At 36.9% G+C, this 19,998-nt stretch overlaps 1 protein-coding gene across 1 annotated transcript; it reads right to left on the bottom strand.

The window, feature by feature from the left end:
* Window positions 1-2,487: 2,487 nt before the first annotated feature.
* On the bottom strand, window positions 2,488-16,519 carry LOC139965451 (uncharacterized). The gene is made up of 16 exons (XM_071967793.1): window positions 16,352-16,519; window positions 15,549-15,639; window positions 15,035-15,160; window positions 14,267-14,296; window positions 12,659-12,754; window positions 12,245-12,349; window positions 11,070-11,099; window positions 10,607-10,705; window positions 9,811-9,930; window positions 8,536-8,664; window positions 7,361-7,480; window positions 5,880-5,918; window positions 5,318-5,434; window positions 4,591-4,788; window positions 4,012-4,175; window positions 2,488-2,906 (listed from the first exon to the last, which is right to left on the bottom strand). Exons 1-16 carry the CDS (start codon window positions 16,430-16,432, stop codon window positions 2,730-2,732), a joined length of 1,722 nt encoding a protein of 573 aa, XP_071823894.1. The 5' UTR covers window positions 16,433-16,519; the 3' UTR covers window positions 2,488-2,729.
* Window positions 16,520-19,998: the final 3,479 nt, after the last annotated feature.

Genomic DNA, 19,998 nt, shown 5'->3' with positions numbered 1-19,998 from the left:
ATGGTGTCCAAGTTAACCTGAGCCTGAGTTTTCATTTCACCTAAGACAGGCTAGTGGAAATATGGCCCAGGCTATGTTAAGTGAAACATTTTACTATTTATTTCAAATCACAGATCTATTTTGAGGGTTTAGAATCTTAAAGGCACACTCTCACACAAGGGCGGCGGAACCGGGGGGGCACAGGGGGCACGTGCCCCCCCACTTTTCCTCAGGGTTAAAAATGTGCCCTTTTTCTACATAAAAATTGAGGTGTCTCAAGTTAGCAAGAGGCCAGGTAACCAGAATGAACACTCGGGAAGGGCCTTTTCCGGCCATCTGAGGGGTTTGTAAAACCAAAAATTTTCTTGTACGCTCCGCGCCAACCGATGGTGGCGCTCCGCTCAGATAGTCATGCATACAACTTTGCAAATCCCGGCTCCGCCCATGACTTTTAATGAATGTATGTGGGTCAAACTCAAAGCTTTTTCGAATGGAATAAATTCGTTAAGATATTAACAAGAAATAAACTCTAATTCGGAAGATTCCTACATTAGCAATTAGCATGATTTCACCTCATTTTTCTCAATAGAAAACTTGTTCCTTGTTTCCCAATTTGCACATAGGATATTGCAGTGCTAGTATGCATATTTTCCTTGAGGGGGGCGTTGATGGAGTGATGTGTATACGCAAATAAGATAATACAATAAGAGTTATAAAGGGTACTAAATATAAGGCTACATCAGTCCAATCGAATTTCTGCAAAGTGCCCTTTGATGTCGGTGCCCCCCCAGATTAAAAGTGCTTCCGCCGCCCTTGCTCTCACATTCAGAAGTTAAACAAGTTCTGTATAGTCTGTGTATTCTTGCACAGGCTGTAACATTGAAGTTAAGAGTTAGTGACAAGCCGTTAGTCTCATCATCCATTACAATGATGCAGAAAGAGTTGAGACTTGGTTTATTCATGAATTATTCATCCGCTAGAAATCCAAATTTGTGAACCTATTAAATGGGCATAAGAATTGCAGACATTCCCAGTTTAACCAACAAAAACAGAGCCGGACAAGCAATATCTGTGCTGTGTGCTGTGGAACATATTCCGTGGTTAACGTTTTGTTAAAGACTCAAAAGTTTTGATTTTAGTCGAGAATTACCCTTTCCATCTTCGAAATAGAGGCAACTCCTGAATTTGTCAGTTTGAACCTTTTTGGGGAGGAGAAACATCTCAAGAACAAATCATTCATCGTTAATTTACCAACAACTCTAAAACATGATAACAACAAAAATCATGACAGTTATGCCTGAAGAGATCAAAGCAATAGAAAAAGTTTTAACCAAAGAATGCAGAAGTAAAACTGGAAGTGAAATAGCTAATTTGCCTTCTACACCACTAGACTCATACCCCCCCCCCCCACCCTCCATATTGTGTTTGGACCAGGGAGGTTGTCATCTTATTGCTCAGATGTGCTTTTTTTTTGGTATTTCTAATACTTAATTTTTTTTTTTAATTTAATGAACATCTGTAATCACCTTGCAGCATTTCTTGGTTTTTAAGGACAGTTTAAAACCTAATGCTATTCTTTATAACTCCTGTTTGCTTTGATAGTACTTTATGTCCCATTTTTGAGAATATATTAATAGCATCTTTTGGCAACACCTCGCAAATGTGGCAATTTCCTCAGACATCGTACAGGCTAATTTTTCTGCTTTTTTCAACAAAAACCAAACACTGCCCTCATTAATTTGTCACCAGAGATCGTTCAGAAACTCAGCAACAAAAGAAGCTGTTTGTCATAAATTTACGAATTTATGTACAAATATTTCAACCAAGAACAACTTTTTTCTTTTATTCTTTCACAAAATACTAAATATATATATTTTTTAGTCCCTTATTGTTCATTTTCTTGGCATCCATCAACATATCGTGCTATAATCACCGCCAAATCACATACAAGCTCAATTTAATTTTGTGTTTTATGCTGCTCTTTCTTGTGGGTTTTTTGTTTTTTTGATGTTTTGGTCACAAGCAAAAAGAAAAAGGACTTGTACATAAAAGCAAAAAAAACAAAAAAGAGTGCATTATCAAAAGATCATATTGTACAATGTTTAAGAGTTGGGAAGGTTTTACTCCTCATACAAGTCAAGATTTATCTGTATATTATTTCGTCTTCTTTTTCTTTTTTGGATTTCAGATAATAAAAAAAAAAGAAACAAAAGATTAATAAAAACGAATCAAAAATGTTTCATTGTCTGAAAGAGTCTTCTTTTAACTTGTCGCTGTATTTTGAAAACTATAGATTCAATATTTTGAAACTTAAGATTATCCAATCTCTACACCATTGACCTGAAGATTTTTTTTTCTTGTTTTGCTTTTCTTTTTGGCTTAACCAGTAATGCTAATGAAAATGTTTCTCTTCCAGGTAAAACAAAACAAAAGAATACATAACAGCAGCAATAACAACCACAGCAACGGAAACGACAGAAAAAAAAAACAAATTGGATTGTCAGAAGGTCATGAATTCATTAATTTATTTGATGTAGTATATAAGCAAATTTTGAAATATATTTGAATACAAAGATTCGGATAGTGAGATATCTTCGCTCACTGTTTCAATATTTAGCTTCGAAAGTATTCACGTATTAAGATCTTCATCTGAAAAAATCTCTGCCGCCTTAGAAATTCATTAGTTTGTTAGTTAGTTAAATTGAAATTATTGAGAAAGGAATGGCATGAGATTGTGTCCTCTTGGTATATCAGTCGGTGGTACTGCCAGCGTTAGTTGTTGGCATTGATGAATAGATGGCGCTATTCAGATATGGCAAGGGGATATCCTGCGACTGATCCACAAAGATAATGTGCCCTGTGTCTCCAGTCATTTCTCTGAGTACCTCCATGTTACAACCTTCACGGTCCAACACCAATGCATAAATCTGCAGACAAGAAGAATCAAAACTATAGTATGAAATGTTTCCGAAAGTTGATGAGGGCGGTATTGAAGAACTTAGCATGCATAGACTCTGGATCTGTGACCTACTTAAAGGCATTGAAGACTCGCCCCAAACCGCGTGCGGCTATCTGAAAAAGTTAACTTTCTGTTGCTTGCAAGCATGGAGGTAAAAACTGTTTTTACCTCCATGTTGCAAGTGACGTGTTGTTCGTGTCGCTATAATGCAGATGAGTAATGAAACGTGATACCTTGTTATCTTTAGCTGGACCTGAGATGTCCATCGCTGTTGTTTGTACACTGTGCTGATCTGTGGGTATTGACCGCAGCTGTATGTACTGACTGTACACTAGTGTCTCATTACCGAAGGTAGCAAGCTATGTGTGTATTTTCTGGAATCGATGATTGTGTCTAATACTTCTGTAACACCTCATTCGAAACTAGGTCAGATTACCGGCATTAGACGTTTCTTTTTGCGCGAGTCTTCACACCCTTTAATTCACTTTGGCTTTGAGTACAACGTTTCTTTATGCTGCCGTGTTGGGCGGATCTAACCATTATAGTAATTCCAGACTTTGCGATCCGCGTTTTAATCACTGGCGACTTTACAATCCCCGACCCCCCCCCCCCCTCCACAGTTTTGTAAGGTCGTTAAAAGTGACTCCACAGTTTTCCCTTTCGGGAAATAAAATATGTTAAATATGTTTATGTCGCTACCCAACAATTATTTATTGGATCAAACCAGAAAGGTAAATAATTTCCGCCTCATGCAGTTGACGAGGAAGGGGAAGAGGAAGGTTGTGGTGGGGGTCAAGGTACATGTACGTCGAACAGTGTAAAAAAATAATCGCCAAAATAATTGCACCTTGCTCTGCGACCACACATGACTAGTTATGACGTCATAGGAATAGTGCATACACTCATTTAAATATCAGTATTCACACCCACTCTTAAAATTCCATATTCTTGAGGCAGGATAGATCCTTGATGCATATGATTATAAGGTGTTCATTCATTTGCTAACCCTAGTAAAATCACATGTGTCTATACTTCTTCTAAGGCCGTCTTGTTAGTGAAAGTTGGATACATACCTCAACACCTTTTGACCTCATATCTTGACTGAACTTGACAGGGCGATCGCCAGTGTATAACCCGTCTGACACCAGATAAAAGACTTTGCGAGCGCTGTCACGCGCATGGGCAAAGACGAGCTGCTTAGCAGCACGAAGTGCTGACGTAAGTTTACTTTGGCCACCTGTATATACAGATATCACATAGAGAAAAGATAGAAGGAAAGAGCAAAATCCGTGTGGGAGAATTTTTAGAAATTACATAAGACAGACTTAATGATTTCTAATCGGTATCTTTATTGATTAAAAAGAAACAGCGAATTAGCCAAATGATTTTGAATTGACGTGGCGAGTTGGGGAGGGGAAAGAAACTAACTTCAAGAATTTCATAACAGCAATATGTTTAAAAATTCGCAGATCTACGTAATGTAACCGTAGTTACCAAAAAATAACCAATTCAACTACTTTCACCTTCCCTCCCACGAACACCGGATTTGGGGGTTGTAAATATTGCGGATGATGCCGCAACGTTCGTTTGCATAGGCAATATAAATAAAGGTAACGGGAAGGAGCGGAATAAAAGATATATTCATTATTCACCTTCGTATTTTACCGCTGATAGACTCTTTTTGGCATCTTCTTTGTTGTGGATATCATACAAATTTCTTCCAAGTCGTGTGTTTGTATCGAAGGCCAAAAAGAGCGCCCTCACTCCACCTTCCGCGTTAAAGTCCACTGAATTGAGAAACTCCAATAAAATTTCTTTCTGTTTTTTGAACATCATTTCTCCAACAGACGCTAAAAGATATAATTGAGATATCGGTTTGACTGTGATCAGTCTGATCACAAAGGTTTCTTAGGCAATAAAACTCATGTCTCTCATGGTTATTAGTGGAGATATATGGAATGTTAGTCAGCTTACTACTAATTTTGATGAACAAAGATTCGAAATTTCAGTAGAAAACTTTTACTTTTTTCTTGTATTTTTCTATAGCCATCTAGCGACTGACAGCAACGTTGCTGCGAATAATTGTTTTTCTTCTGGAAACCCACCCAAGAACGGAATCAACATCGCTTTCTCAATTTACATAGTAGAAATTACCAAATAATCACATCGGTGAGTGCAGAGAACACACGTTACAATTCGGTTTACACGTCCAAAGATATTGGACCGGTATCAACTAAAACAACGGTATCACACTGAATAACTCAATTTCTTACGTCTAGTTCATATCCCCACTGCCCATACATAGCCTACACCATTAAGTTCGGTATACCGACGCCATGTAAATAGCTGACACCATGTTTATAAGTGGTATAGGCCTACCTGATGCATCCAATAAGAAGACCATCTCAATTCCAGGTCCAGTCATGTGATATCCGCCCTCTTGGACGCCTTTTTCACGTCTCATTTCTTCTTCGGTTCTCGGTAGTTCTGTGTGAACTGTACGTTTGAATATGTAAATACGACGAGGCACCATAGTAGTAGCCTATACATAGCCCAGTAGGCTAGCTATATTCAAATCTACAGTTGTCGGGTTACAATAGATACTACTTAATATCTGAAGCTCTTTGTTCAAAGCATTACATTTTATGACATCTCTACCTATAGCCATTTTTGCTCCTTTTGGTACGTTTCTTTCTTAATTTATTTTTTGCCAGCCTGGCATGGTTAGCCAACCCCACCCCCCTCATTCACTGCTTCAGGCTCATTGCTAATCCCGTTACCTGCAATCACGCCGTGAATTTGAAATAGATTGTCAGTCAGGTATTGAGAATATGCAGAAGTGTGCTTACCACAAAATTTAAGTACTTGAATATCATCATATGGTTACCTGTTACAATTGACTCTAATCCATATCTGGTACAATTGCTCTATTTATGCTTACCTAAAAAGTAATTGCCATATCCTTTGCTTCCCTCGTCCTCTGCAACAGAGAGAAAAAGAAATCATAGGCGTATAGGAAGAAGAGTCCCCTTGCTTTGAAAAGGGGGTGGGGTGGTGAGGGGGAGGGGACTCACAGCGTTATTAGTTTTGAATATAAAACAGGCTAATACAGGTATCACTCTCAGTGACAGTGCCAACAACTATAACACTGTATGGAAGCGATCTGTAGAAGGCCAGTCTCCAGTAAAATGATAAAAGTAGTACCTATAGACCATAAGTTGCCATCAAAAGGGGTCACAGGACTACCAGATGTCAGGTATGGTGTACCCCCAGTCCCACCTCATCACCCCCCCCCCCACACACACACAAGGGCGGCGGAAGCACTTTTAATCTGGGGGGGGGCACCAACGTCGAAGGGCACTTTGCAGAAATTCGACTGATGCAGCCTGATATTTAGTACCCTTTATAACTCTTATTGCATTATCTTATTTGCGTATAACCCCCCCCCCCCCCAAGGAAACAATGCATACTAGCACTGCAATATCTAATGTGCAAATTGGGAAACAAGGAGAAAGACAAAATGAGGTGAAATCATTATAAAGTCCAAGTCCCTGCACACGCGATCGATACATGCATGAACGCAAATGAAATATGTCAAAATACTGAAAGAAAAATAATTTTCTATGAGTTTTTCAATGGTTAAACTGATATTATTATGATCATTATTATTGTAACGACTTTCCCAATAATTATAACCAATTTGGAAGGGTTATAACACGGCAAATGATTGTATGTTATTGGCATGCGATGTAATAACCAACTCATGCCTATATGATATGCACATTAACATATTGAATGCGCGCGTAGCGCGCGAAAAATCTTGGTAATATTTTTCGGGCAAGTCGTTACAGCCCCCCCCCCCCCAAATCAAATTGGGCTCCTACGCCTGTGGTAGTAAACATTTAAAACTTCCCGAAATATTTCATTCGACGTGGGTTTCGCTTTGTAAACTCTTTATTTATTTAGAAATTTTCATGTAGAAAAAGGGCACATTTTTAACCTGAGGAAAAGTGGGGGGGCACGTGCCCCCTGTGCCCCCCGGTTCCGCCGCCCTTGCACACACACACAAACCCGCAAAACCAAACTCACATCACTACTGTCTCGGCAAAGTGAATTAACTCCAGCTGCACAGCAACGAAAGGATTTATCATTCGTCTCTGCATGAGGGCTCAATGCACCCCACCCTTTGACCCCCCCCCCAAACACACACACAACAAAACTCTATTCCCTTTGTTGCAATTTACCCTAGCTGCTGTTTTAACGAAAATATTCTTCTCTCGTCGAAAATGATCTTTATCGTGTGGTTTAGTATAAACAAAATATTCAGTAACGGTATGCATTATATACTCAGTCTCTATTTACCAGGCGTCCTAAAATGGTGGTTACATTTCTTTAATTTCTATTTATGTTTTCATAACTTACTGTGACAGAATCCACAGGCCTGTGTACATTTTAGTTGCATCCATGCCTCATACTGAGGGTTCTCACAGTAGCCGGCCCTGCTCATGGCAGAACATCTCTTGTTAGAATCCTCGCATGTTTCTGAGAGGAATAATGATAAAGAAGGTCAATATTGAATATTCATTTCCTGGAATGAAATCTTCAGATGGGATCATTTTCTAAGGCTAATACCTCCCTAAACTCTCCTCCCATATCATGCTTAAGAGCACTCGTATTAATAATACAAACAGTTCATAAAACCTTTATCTGATAGAAACACGATATTCATACATGTTCATACTGACACTGCGAGTGCTCTGAAGCTCTGACCGTACAGTATAGAAAAAAAATTGTCCCAACTGGGTGGAAATCTTTCATCAATTTTAACATAATTATATTTGAATATTCTTGATGGATAGCAAAAAGGCCTATGTATATAGACATATATGCTTACAGTGTTGACCCAAATATGTCTTTTTATATGTAGCTTGATATTTGCTCTGTGTGTATCGAAAAAGGCTCATTGCGATGGCATTTGTCGACCCTGTGAGAATAGTGGTTTCTGCCATTTAATGGCTCTACTAGTTTAGGCGGGTTGATATAACTGCATTACGTTATTTCCCAACATGATACGAATGATTTTCTCCTTCTCAGAAAACTGTATCGCTTTTCTGCATTTGGCTAAGATCAATGAAGTATGTTTCCTTTCTACATACGGGACTACGCACTTGACTATGGTCACACAGTCACACTCTCGATGATCAGGGACTATGATATATATATATATATATATATATATATATATATATATATATATATATATATATATATATATATGTATATGTATATAGATATGTATATGTATATAGATATGTATACAGATATGTATATGTATATAGATATGTATATGTATATAGATATGTATATGTATATAGATATGTATATGTATATAGATATGTTTATGTATATATATATATGTATATGTATATGTATATAAATATATATATATATATATATAAAGATATATGATCTCATTTGTATATATATATATATATATACAAAGATATATGATCTCATTTGTATATATATATATATATATATATATATATATATGTATATTTATATATAGGATCCCATTTGTGAGTTTTGATACCTACCGTCACATTTCGTGCCATCCCAACCATCTGGGCATTGACAAAAACAATCTGTCTCATTGTTCACCAACACTCCTCCGTTCAAGCATTCTAGTGAACATTCAAATCCCGGAGCACCTGGCCCAAATTTATCTAAAATAAAGTAAAATGAAAACGCGAGGGTGTACAGTTATATACCATCATGCAAGGCACGCATGTTCATGCTGGACGCCGACTGTGTTTCCTAGAAAAAAACAAAGTAGGTGGATATACCAAACGTTTTTATGCAAACAAGTTTAGCAGTCTATAGTGTCGTTTCTAGAGTAACGCTATTTCTTGCATATTTTCGAACACGTTTTATGTTTTTATTTCTACAATGTAATTCAAGGAGTAAGTACATAAAATACAAACAAGAACAGAATGATCATTTTTTGGTTTGTTGCAGTTCCACGCATCACACTCCACAGTGATCTGTTGCGGACTAGATGGGTCCAGATGAATGATCCTATGGAACGCCGTAAAGTGTAGAAAAGTATGTGTATGGGTATAGAGTAGAAACATGCGTCTCTCGCCACTTCTTAAAATTACGGTAGTATTTCCTTTTGCCCATCCCACCTGTCATCCTCCCAAGTCCCCTGTCCCGCTCCCACTATTCTATAAACAGCAAGTTTAGGAGGTGTACAAGGAGTGAGGTTAATATAAAGTGGGAGGAACACATCCCACCCCAATATGACTGGTATTGTTTCCATTAATTTCAACGGTAGTATGTATCATTAAACGAACTTATAACGAATAATGTGTACCATACGTATAATGTTAGCAAAATAAAACCAATGAAATCAAACTTGGTCACGGCAACTTTTGACAAGAACCACGAGATCACACATGCATACATCGTTCCAATCCCTGATTTGGGTCTTTTGTTTCAACCTCCTGCCAACACCCCTTATCGACGTGTTCGCATATTCATATATAAATATAGCAATTTATTATAATTAATTTCAGAACCCTCAATCTGTTGGCCAATATTGAAGTTTTGTTTTTCTTCCTTTTTCTTCTTCTGAGACAAGAACATGCTTGGCTTATTTATATCCACTGCCAAAGAATTGACACAATCAGTATATGATGTAATGATTAAAACCATTTTGAGAATAACATGAATCTTACATTTGCTTTTGAAATGCACTAAGCAACGGACTGACCAGATAGTGACCCCATTCGGGTGAGGGGGTGGAGGGGGGGTGAGGGGGTATGTTGGGTGCTTTGGTCTTTCAGGTATTTTAAACGGCCCATACTCACCGCATCTTTTGCACAGCACTGGGCATTTGTTGTAGACATAATCCTCAGTCAAACATTGTTCAACGGAATATCTCCCGCCTACGTTACTGCTGCAGGCCTCTTCGTCATCGAGACAAATTGCTATAAATGAGAAGTATATATCGTATAATGTTAAAATAAAATAAAATATAATGTTAAAATATCTTAAAGAACTTGATTTGCTAAAAGTCTTGAATACTCGAGCAAAACTGAGGCATAGAAAATATTATGTTGTAAATAGGTAAAGAATGTCAATGCTTATACTTTCTTAAGCACCACAATGACATACTTTAGGGCGATGATGTCATTGTTTTGTTTAACGGTGCATGCATGAGCACATAAACCCCATGCTAATGAAATAACTTAGCAGGTTGATAACAGAATTAACAACAGGGATACAACAATTCATTATTACTGAAATGTCTTAAAATTAATATGAAAACCCCATATATATAAATATATATCTACAGGGAAAAAATGATACTTTCATTTCCAACTTTATTACTTAGAACGTTAAATCAGTTACAAAATATTTCGAGCGTTAACACGGCTCTTTTTCAGTTGCAGTAATAATGCAACTATATATATATATATATATATATATATATATATATATATATATATATATATATATATATACATAGGAATTTTCGCTCCCCTTGGGACCTTTGTCAGTAATAATTGGCAGTGGAATGAAAAGTAAACAATGTAACACAATGAAAGTATGACGCTAGATAAGTGTAAATGGCATTGATGGAAATATGATTTATATATTTACCATCACATTGATCTCCCTGCCAGCCTTTGGCGCATTCACATCGACAGTCTCTGTCGGTATCTATCAAGCTACCGCCATTCACGCAGTCTAGTAAACAATCTAAGTTTAATGGAAATGAAACGTTGTACATAGTTTAATACTTCAAGATTCTCTGAAGGCGGTACCAACCACGTGAGGCTCCCTGACCGAGCTAACGTCTATCACGCAGTCTAGTAAACAATTTAAGTTTAATGAAAATGAAACATCATATTTCTATTAAATAAAATATGGTTATTCAAAGGAAACAACCCAACATAGTGACGTAGTGAACGCTTTACAAACAAACGACTTTATTTTGCGCTGCCACTCTTTCCTTCTATTTCTCTCTGTCTCCACCCACCTCTCTCTCGCCCTCCCCGCCCCCCCCTCCCCCTTAACCTCATCCGTCACTGATTTTTAACAAAGTAACAAAACCTATACTTACAGAATCCTGGAGAACCTGGTCCGAAAGGCTCTAAAAAGGAGGGGGAAAGTACCAGTTAAATTTAATTTAAAATTTGGCTAAAAGGTATCAGTAGCACAATCAAACCCCTATCCACCCCTGAAAACATTCTTATACCAAGCCTTCTCTTTTCGATGAGTATGCAGAGAACTATGAGGCACATTCCTGAGATCCCAACTTGGTTTAAAGGAAACAGTAGCACAATCCAAAGCCCTATCCATGTTGATGAAAACCTGCTTATATCAAGCCCTCTCTTTTCGATGAGTATGAAGAAAATAAACGAGGCACGTTCCTGTGTTCTTTACTAACAGATCTGACCATCTAATCACTTCCTTAAAAACTGAGAACCTGCAACCTATTCGTGATACCACTACAGTATACCAATGCGAACGAAGTTACCTCGAAAAGAGTGAACGAACAATTTTTCTTCCTTCAAATTCGCCAATCAAAACATTAAATCTGTACAAAAGACTCCTTGAAGATCACTGCATAGCGGAAATCTTGAACAATTCAACAGAATGGTCCATGGTGGGTTTGTGAACTGAAAACCAAGTGGTTATAGGGGCGTATGGCAAGCCGTTTTTAACAATTTGCTCCCCTAAGTTTACTTAAGTGAAATGCATTCTACTTAAGTGAAACTCAATTCCATTTAAGTAAAATACCATTTCACTAACGTAAAATTGAATTCTACTTAAGTGGAGTGGCATTTAATTAAATGAAATGCAATTTCACCAAAAGGGATTTGAATTTCACTCAAATAGAATGCATTTCACTTAGATAAAATAAGGCGTAATTCGACTGCAACTCTACTTAAGTAGTACTCAATTCTACTTAAAGTGGAATTCTATTTTACTTCAGTAAAACGGGCTATATATTTTGAATATGCCATTTCACTAAAATAGAATTCAATTAAACTTAGGTGGAATACAATTCTACTTAAGTGAAATTAAATTCCACTTATGTAAAATAGAACATTTGTATTCTATTTAAGTGGAATTTGATTTCACTTAAGTTGCATGAACTGAATTAGACTTACGTATATAGAATATATCATGGCTAAGTAGAATTGTGAAGTAAATGTTAAAACGGCTTGCAGTAGGACGGACACGTTATCCTCCTAACTGCTGTGACTTATATAATACTAAAATGATACTAACCGCAAGTGCCACATGTAGCCGGGCATTTTGTATCTACAAACGGCGCCCCACATTGATTAGCCTCCTTCCATAATGCACAGTTTTCTGATTCGTCAACACATTTGTCTTTTCGACACCGAATAGAAATAAAGAGAACATATAAATTATTGAAACTATATAATAAATGGAAAATATATTATACTAACACCATCATCCCTTAGAATATATATATACGAACGATCACATCAGCCAATCAAACTTTAGTAGGCTTATTTGTTGTTGTAACTTTTTTAATATTTCGTCGAATTTTTGCTGGGAGATTACAAAGATTAAGATAAACATATTGAATTTAATTCTCTAACTTTATAATAGATTAATTTGTGATACACTTATATCACCTATTGTAAATATTAGGAATGGAATTTCGTGACTCACTTTCACAGAGGTCCCCAAACCAACCGACTGCACATTCACAAATACACGCTGCAGAATTCAGACGGCCTCCTGGACTCGCACAATTCTTTTCACAAACTGAAAGCCAATAAAAAAAAGAGAAAAGTTTGCAGGAAAAAATGAGCAAAGGGTTTATAAATCTTTTCATAACTAAGTTAAGGACAAATACAGAGTTAAAAGGGAGCTCGTTGACATACTTGTCTTCTGGGCCCAATCTGGTTATTGACGTCTCTGAATGTATTTGTGTACTTATTCACTCTCGTCTGCTTCTTTTGATCGTGCCTGTCTGTACTATTGATTTGATCGTCTGGAGCGCAACGGGGAAGCCATGAAGGATTAATCCCCATAAGAAAGAAAGGGGTTAACCCCCACCCCAACCGCACTCCCATCCCCACCTACAGACAGACAAAGTTCAATCAATTTCCTAGTTTATAGCACATATATACATAACTTAAATGTACAATGCAACTTGAACAGTTGCAGGCGTATCCAAAGTGGGGAATTTTTTAAATACAATTTGTAGTACTATAGTAGTACTACATGCACAAATATATAATTCAAAAAAATGGAAATGATAGCACCATTTCTGACCTAAAAAGTCAGCAATAAAATAGATTTTAGTTAAACCTTAATTCTCTGACTCTTAAAATGGGGACAAACATTGAGCTTTGCCCTCTCACGCCCACGAAGGCTCAGTGGCTATAATACGTGGGTTCATTGCAGTCATTCATAATATGCGTGGTTACGCCCCTGCAACATATGTTACTGGTGATTGCAGTTTAGTGTTAAAGTAATTGCATGCATTCAATGAAATATAACAAAAGGCCCTTCGTTCTTGTTAGATTTAATTACTAACGATATCTGAGTTTAATTAACTCATCACTTTTTTTGATGATTAATTAACTCATCCCTATCACTGTATATATTTATTTTACTTGTGTGTAAGTATATGTAACAGCTGTACAGGCCTGATGATAAATTCAATAACACATTCAACAAGAATTAACTGCTGACTTCAGTCCGTAAATCTAATAAAATAACGGCGTTAACGACATAATGTGTAGACAGAGAGCGAACATAATTACGGGGTTTACAGTGACTAAAACAAATTTCTTTTTTCTTTGGTTCTGGTTTTTTTTTTACTAACATATTTTTGCATTTGTCTTTATATATATGTTTATAATCTTTTCTGTATTGACAGTGATCAATTATAGGCCAGGGATTTTTCGATCTCTTCCTTTCGCAATGTATGTATATAAACCTCCGTGCCCAATATTATATATATATATATATATATATATATATATATATATATATATATATATATATATATATATATATATATATATATATATATATATATATATCGTGCCATGTGTATTGATGTCATTGGATACATGTAAAAAGGCAATAAATGAAGTGAAAACTTTATATATGTAAGAATCATAACATAATTACCAGCGCACGGCAATTTAATTTTTAGCACGCAGTGACTTCATATTTCTCCAGAAAAAAAACACTAAACAACGAAATTAATTTATATATATATGTACATAAACAATTAAAAACTTATGTAATCATATATCCTACCAAAACCTTCCGAACCTGGTCCAAACTTTTCTGTAAAATAGAAAACAGAAGATCGATCTTTTAGAAAAGAAAATATTTAAATTTATTTTGTAACATACTATAACTGATCGTGAAGCATACATATATATATATATATATATATATATATACTCAGAGATATATGAACATAATATGGAAATAAGGAAAACAATTCGAAATTCGAAACTGTGTCTTGTAGCCTATATATTAATGTGGAGTCTTTGGCGTGCCATAAACGTTTCAACCTGTGCCAATTATGCAGGGGTGGACAAACTTGCTTAAACGCAGTAAGAGCTCCATATGATAAACTTCAAACTATAAATACTATAATACTATAACTATAAATTGCGATCAGCGAACATGGGCTCTATTATCATATTTCCGAGAACCGTTAAATGTCATAGAGCTGCATGTGTCAGCTCACGACGAGCCGACGGTTTGGCCACCCGTGCGTGATACATAGCCTGAGTAATGTAAACTTACAATAAACAAAACTTCGATATACATGCCATGTGAAGCAGGATAAATTTTTCATCGACCGTGTAAGAGAGGCTGGTTGATATGGTATGGCAAGGGTAAGGGAGGGAATTTACTTTGTATACTTGTATGCATTATTTAGCCACAAATGTACAAGTACGGCTTGACATATATAATCGTGTTAATTGTTGACCAACTGCACGACATAGCCCTTGGAATTCCCTTCAGTGAATCAACGCTACACTATATATAAATAATTTATATATATCCTACCGCAAATTCCACATGTAGCCGCACACTGTTCCTCCATTTGAAAGGTGAATCTATGATCATCACAAATCCCTTGATTGGTTTCTAAGGTAACGCAGTATTCCTCTCCTCTTGCATCGAGACATTTTGCTGCATGTGGTTAATTTCATATATAGGATGGGTCAAAATCTGTATAGACTGCATGTTTGATCATCAACAACAAACTTGAAAAACAAATGGATCTATCACAAGTGTGTCGTAATGTACCAGGCTACCCCTAAATCCAAGCAACCCCCCCTCTCCAAGCCCCCGGCCTTCCCAACTTACTCATTCCCTCCATCCATGCACATATTTGAGCCTAGTTCACGAACATCCAGCTCTCTGATGAGTAGAGGTGACCCAAGTAAACATACACAAATTTAGTAAAACATAGAATATAAAATCGGAGAAGTCATTTATATACAACAAACATGTTAACAAAGGGACAACAAACAATACAAACTGACTATTGTTCAGAGTGATAATTTCTTTTCCTTACTTCCGCAATCCGTTCCAAGCCAGCCGCTACGACAGACGCAACTACAGCCAGCAAACTCAACGAAACCATGTTCACATTTGACGTCACATTCCTAAAATCAAAACAATGGCAATATTTATTGACGCATATGGAAGGGGACTTCCAGAGGGCCAAACGAAAATCGTTCAGCCCCCCCCCCCCCAATCGTTATCTCTCCCAATAATAGCAAATACACTTTCCCGTTAACCGTAGACGACCGAATATGAGACAAATTGAGGACTGCACTAATGGGGGCAGGGGTGGGTTGATGATTTGTGATTCTACTATTGAATTTGATATACTACGAATGGTTTTGATGCTGCAACGTTTGGTCTTTATGGTGCAGCAACGTTGATTAATATTTTATTTCTGCCCTATTGGCGTTCAATAGTCATGTACTTGTTTTATCTACGTTTACAAAGTTATATGTCGTTTTTGTTGTTGTTGTTGTTGTATTACATTACTATACTATGCATCAAATACAGTTTTCCACTGAAGTATTTTCACCTAGGCTATATAGTCTTATGTTATTATGAAAAAGCTCTTGCATGTTATGTTGAAAATCGATCAAAGACGATAAAATGACCCTCTTTTCTGCAAAACTGACCCTATCCCATCCTATATCCCTCTCAACATATTAATAATGAAATAACAATAAAAAAATATATATTAACAACGATTGACATTTCATAAATTGCAATACCAACGGAAGGAATACGGCATGCTCTCTTAACAGATAAAAGTTACATGGCATTTTGTACATTTGTTTTAGTTTTAAACATTACCTGGCTGGCGAAGGATGGATCAAGTTGTCCTAAAATAACGAAACACGCTAAAAGGAACCTCTGAAGAAACAAGAAGCTCATCTTTAGTAATTAACAAATAGTTTTCTATTCTTGGAAACTTCAAAGTCAGGATTTGCTGGTTTACCATCTCAGCTAAACTGATTCAGAATAATTGTTACAGCTTGACCATATCAATTATTCAATCACGCATGTATTAGCTATTATGCAATCATTTATTTTGTTATTAGCTGTTTCGTTTTAATTTGGACAACAGGTGTTGCAAAGAGGATCAAAATAAAAGGATGACGTAATCACAGTAGTAAGTCGTAAACCGTAATTAAGCTATTCTTTCAATGTTTTCATTTATTTCATTTATTGATGTCATGGAATCAGCAATTAAATACTCAACTGATTGACGTGTATAGGCAGGCCTATCTAGCTACAAATTTGTATACGGTACAGTATATTATGTATGTATATTATACGGTAAAGTATTTGATGTCTTTCGTTAATATATACATGGCGGCATGAACTGTTTCAAAACTAATTGGTTGATTTATAAGCTGAGTAGAAATATGGTTGAGTAGGTCACGGAACCGTATACCAAAGTTCATATTCACAGGACGTGACACATCCAGTGTAACATTTCAGCTTATCACCCAGTCCCATGCACTTCATATATAATTCAGTTGCCGTGCCGTGGTATAAAATAATGAAAACTGATTTATAAATATATATTTTTTAATATATATATATATTTTTTATAAATTCAAAGCAACCTCCTTCATGAGTTGTTGCTGTCTACATCTTGTCCCCTACCCCTCCTCTCTCTCATCTTCTAAACCCAACCTCATCCTCTTGTGTTGCCCTATTCAGACTAACGAACAGGCTGTAACGAAGGACACCAAGTGCAGCACTGTTCCCCTTCTACAGTGCAGGGACCGTTACTACCGGCGGACGAGCATGGTAAATGCAGTTCCCTGGTTGGTTGGAGGAAGTGTGTCTCCTTAAAACGGTTATTGTCGATTTTTTTTTACACTTCGTCAAAACTTTACCAAGTGTGCAAATAGGATAGAAAAGGTAAACTTTCAACTACCTGTAGTTTGAAAAAGGCCGACGGTACCGAACCGCAATTTTTAGAACATACGATGTCTCTTCTACAATTCCGTCTATTTTCACAGTTTGATGAACTTGAAAAGCCTTTATCATCTTGTTTATTCAGTGTTTCCTCTTATTGTTCGCTTGCGACCATATTGTCGAACACAAACAGTCTTATAAGGGTACCGGCCACTTTAACGCAAACGGCCATACTGGATTTAAAAGTTTCAAAGGGTAATTTTGATGTTGTTATATCAGTCAATGCACCCAATTAGTCCCTTACCGAAATGCAAGATCTGGCTTTATATCTGGTTTAATCTGGCCAGATCAAGTTTTATCTGGCCATATAAAGCCAGATATAACTGGATATAGAGTCAATCCAGATATGCAGATCAAGTTTTATCTGGCCATATAAAGCCAGATATGACTGGATAAAGAGCCAATCCAGATATGCAGATCAAGTTTTATCTGGCCATATAAAGCCAGATATAACTGGATATAGAGTTGATCCGTTTTACAATCAATTAACACAATTTTGTGTAAAGACCATGGGTTTGTACCGTATGTCATCCAAGCAGGGGCGGCGATCTGTTTCAAATATTGGGAGAGGGGGGGGGGGGATTTGCTTAGGTGCAGGCGCGTAGCAACTTTCATCCCAAAAATTGTTCGCGCTATATATTCGTTATAGTATATATATCTTTATATCTATATGGTTACTGGTTGCTACAGCCCTATTTTCCTTTTTCATCGGCAAACCAAATTTCATTACGGATGCGGTCCGTCTAGCTAATTCATTTCGAAAAAAAAGTAAAAACTACTTTCGGTGAAAGTCTGTGACGATTTTTGGTGATATTTAGTAACAAATTGTGACATGGTCTTAGACAGGCGCGTTGCAAGGAATTTGACAAGGGAGGGGCGAAGCTTTTAGGCAACCTATCTAAGCGTAGCGCCACCATAAGTTGGCGCGAAGCGTAAAAGAAAATTTTGGCCAAAATGCCTCTCAGATTGCTGGAAATGGCACTTCCCAGGCCTTGTAAGTTGCATCTTAGTATTTTCTCTTTTGAAATTACTAGCGGTATCATAAAAAATACAAAAATATGCTCAACAAAAACCATATGCCACCAAATATTGGGGGGGGGGGGGATATTAGATACTATATTCCCCCACCTAAAATATTGGGGGGGGGGACATGTCCCGCCCCCCATGATCGCCGCCCATGTATCCAAGGGTGCTATGCAGTTAAAAGATATGATTTTGGTTTAACTATATCTAGAACACATTTCTTCTATATGACATGTACGAAATATCAAGACTAAAATTTCATTCCAAAAGTCGGCAAAAAACCTCAATCAACGTTTTATATTGATATGATATAGAGATGGCTATTATGAGAAACAACCCCTGACAGGTATAGTAACGAGAAATTTGCTCAGCTATTTGCGAAATATCAGGGGCGATGATGATACGGCGGCCGTTTATCAATATGTGAGGTCGTAAATAAAGGATTACTATATAGGCCTAGTGTATAACTAAGAGGTGAAAACAACGTTGTTGCTACTATAGAAACAATGTTGTAACAAAGCTCATACAACCGTGAATTATTATAGACGTAGAAACATTGGAATGCGCCATTCAAGGAGATACAAACCCAGCCATCATTTTTAGTCTATATGTGGTAGTAGGGATAATTAGTATCGCGAACAAAATGTTCCTCGAAACAGCTAATAAAAAGAGTCATTCCATTTGGGAGATATGACAGCTTTCACACGCAAGACCGAAGACTAGGCCTATATCAAGTGTAAATTTCACGTCATCAAGTCAGATGTACTCCAATTTGTCAAGAATTTTACTTTCTTTCTTTATTATATTGTTTTGGCAATGTTTTTTCCCCTATATTGAAAATCCGGGGTTTTGCGAATGCTTAATCTAAAACACTGAAGCTCGTAAATGGTCTAATGATGACGTTGGTTTCAGGGTCAACACTGTTAACATTTCCCTTTGTAGGCTAAATATTTTTTTTAAAGAAAGCAAAGAGAGAAAGAGTAATTTCACTTTGACATCACAGATGGCAGTTCCCGGGCATGACTTTCAAACTATGATCCCCAAACGGAGCCAGATTTTTCGTAGCGGAGTTCTTTGGGGAGTTCTTTACAAGGACTTATGTCATTTTTTTCTGTGATTTCTGATGTATGGGTTTCTGCTAAGTTTACAATGACGTCGGTGAGTCCTTAGTAAAAGCCTTGTTAAACAAATTCATATAAACAACAGATCATCCTTGGATGACATTCAACACCATGTGTCAATGCCACAAATTTTTAACGCAGTCATTTGTGTCTTGTATGGAAAGGCCTTCTGACACTACTGTATAACTGTATCATTCAACAGTGGCTGAGCTGTTTCAAAGCTGCTAAACTGTTTAGCGTTAAAAGTTGCACTTTGATACCCGTATGATGTATCCCCTCATCTGATTTGTAGGTATCAGCTGATAAAACGACTGTTACGAAGTCTATTCGTAATTCGATACTATTGCACTCGAGGTTCACACACAC

The sequence above is a fragment of the Apostichopus japonicus genome, chromosome 3 (genome assembly GCF_037975245.1).
Source record: "Apostichopus japonicus isolate 1M-3 chromosome 3, ASM3797524v1, whole genome shotgun sequence".
Taxonomy (NCBI): Eukaryota; Metazoa; Echinodermata; class Holothuroidea; order Aspidochirotida; family Stichopodidae; genus Apostichopus; species Apostichopus japonicus.
The sequence above is the reverse complement of the archived record's forward strand: the minus strand, read 5'-3'. Positions and strand labels throughout refer to the sequence as shown.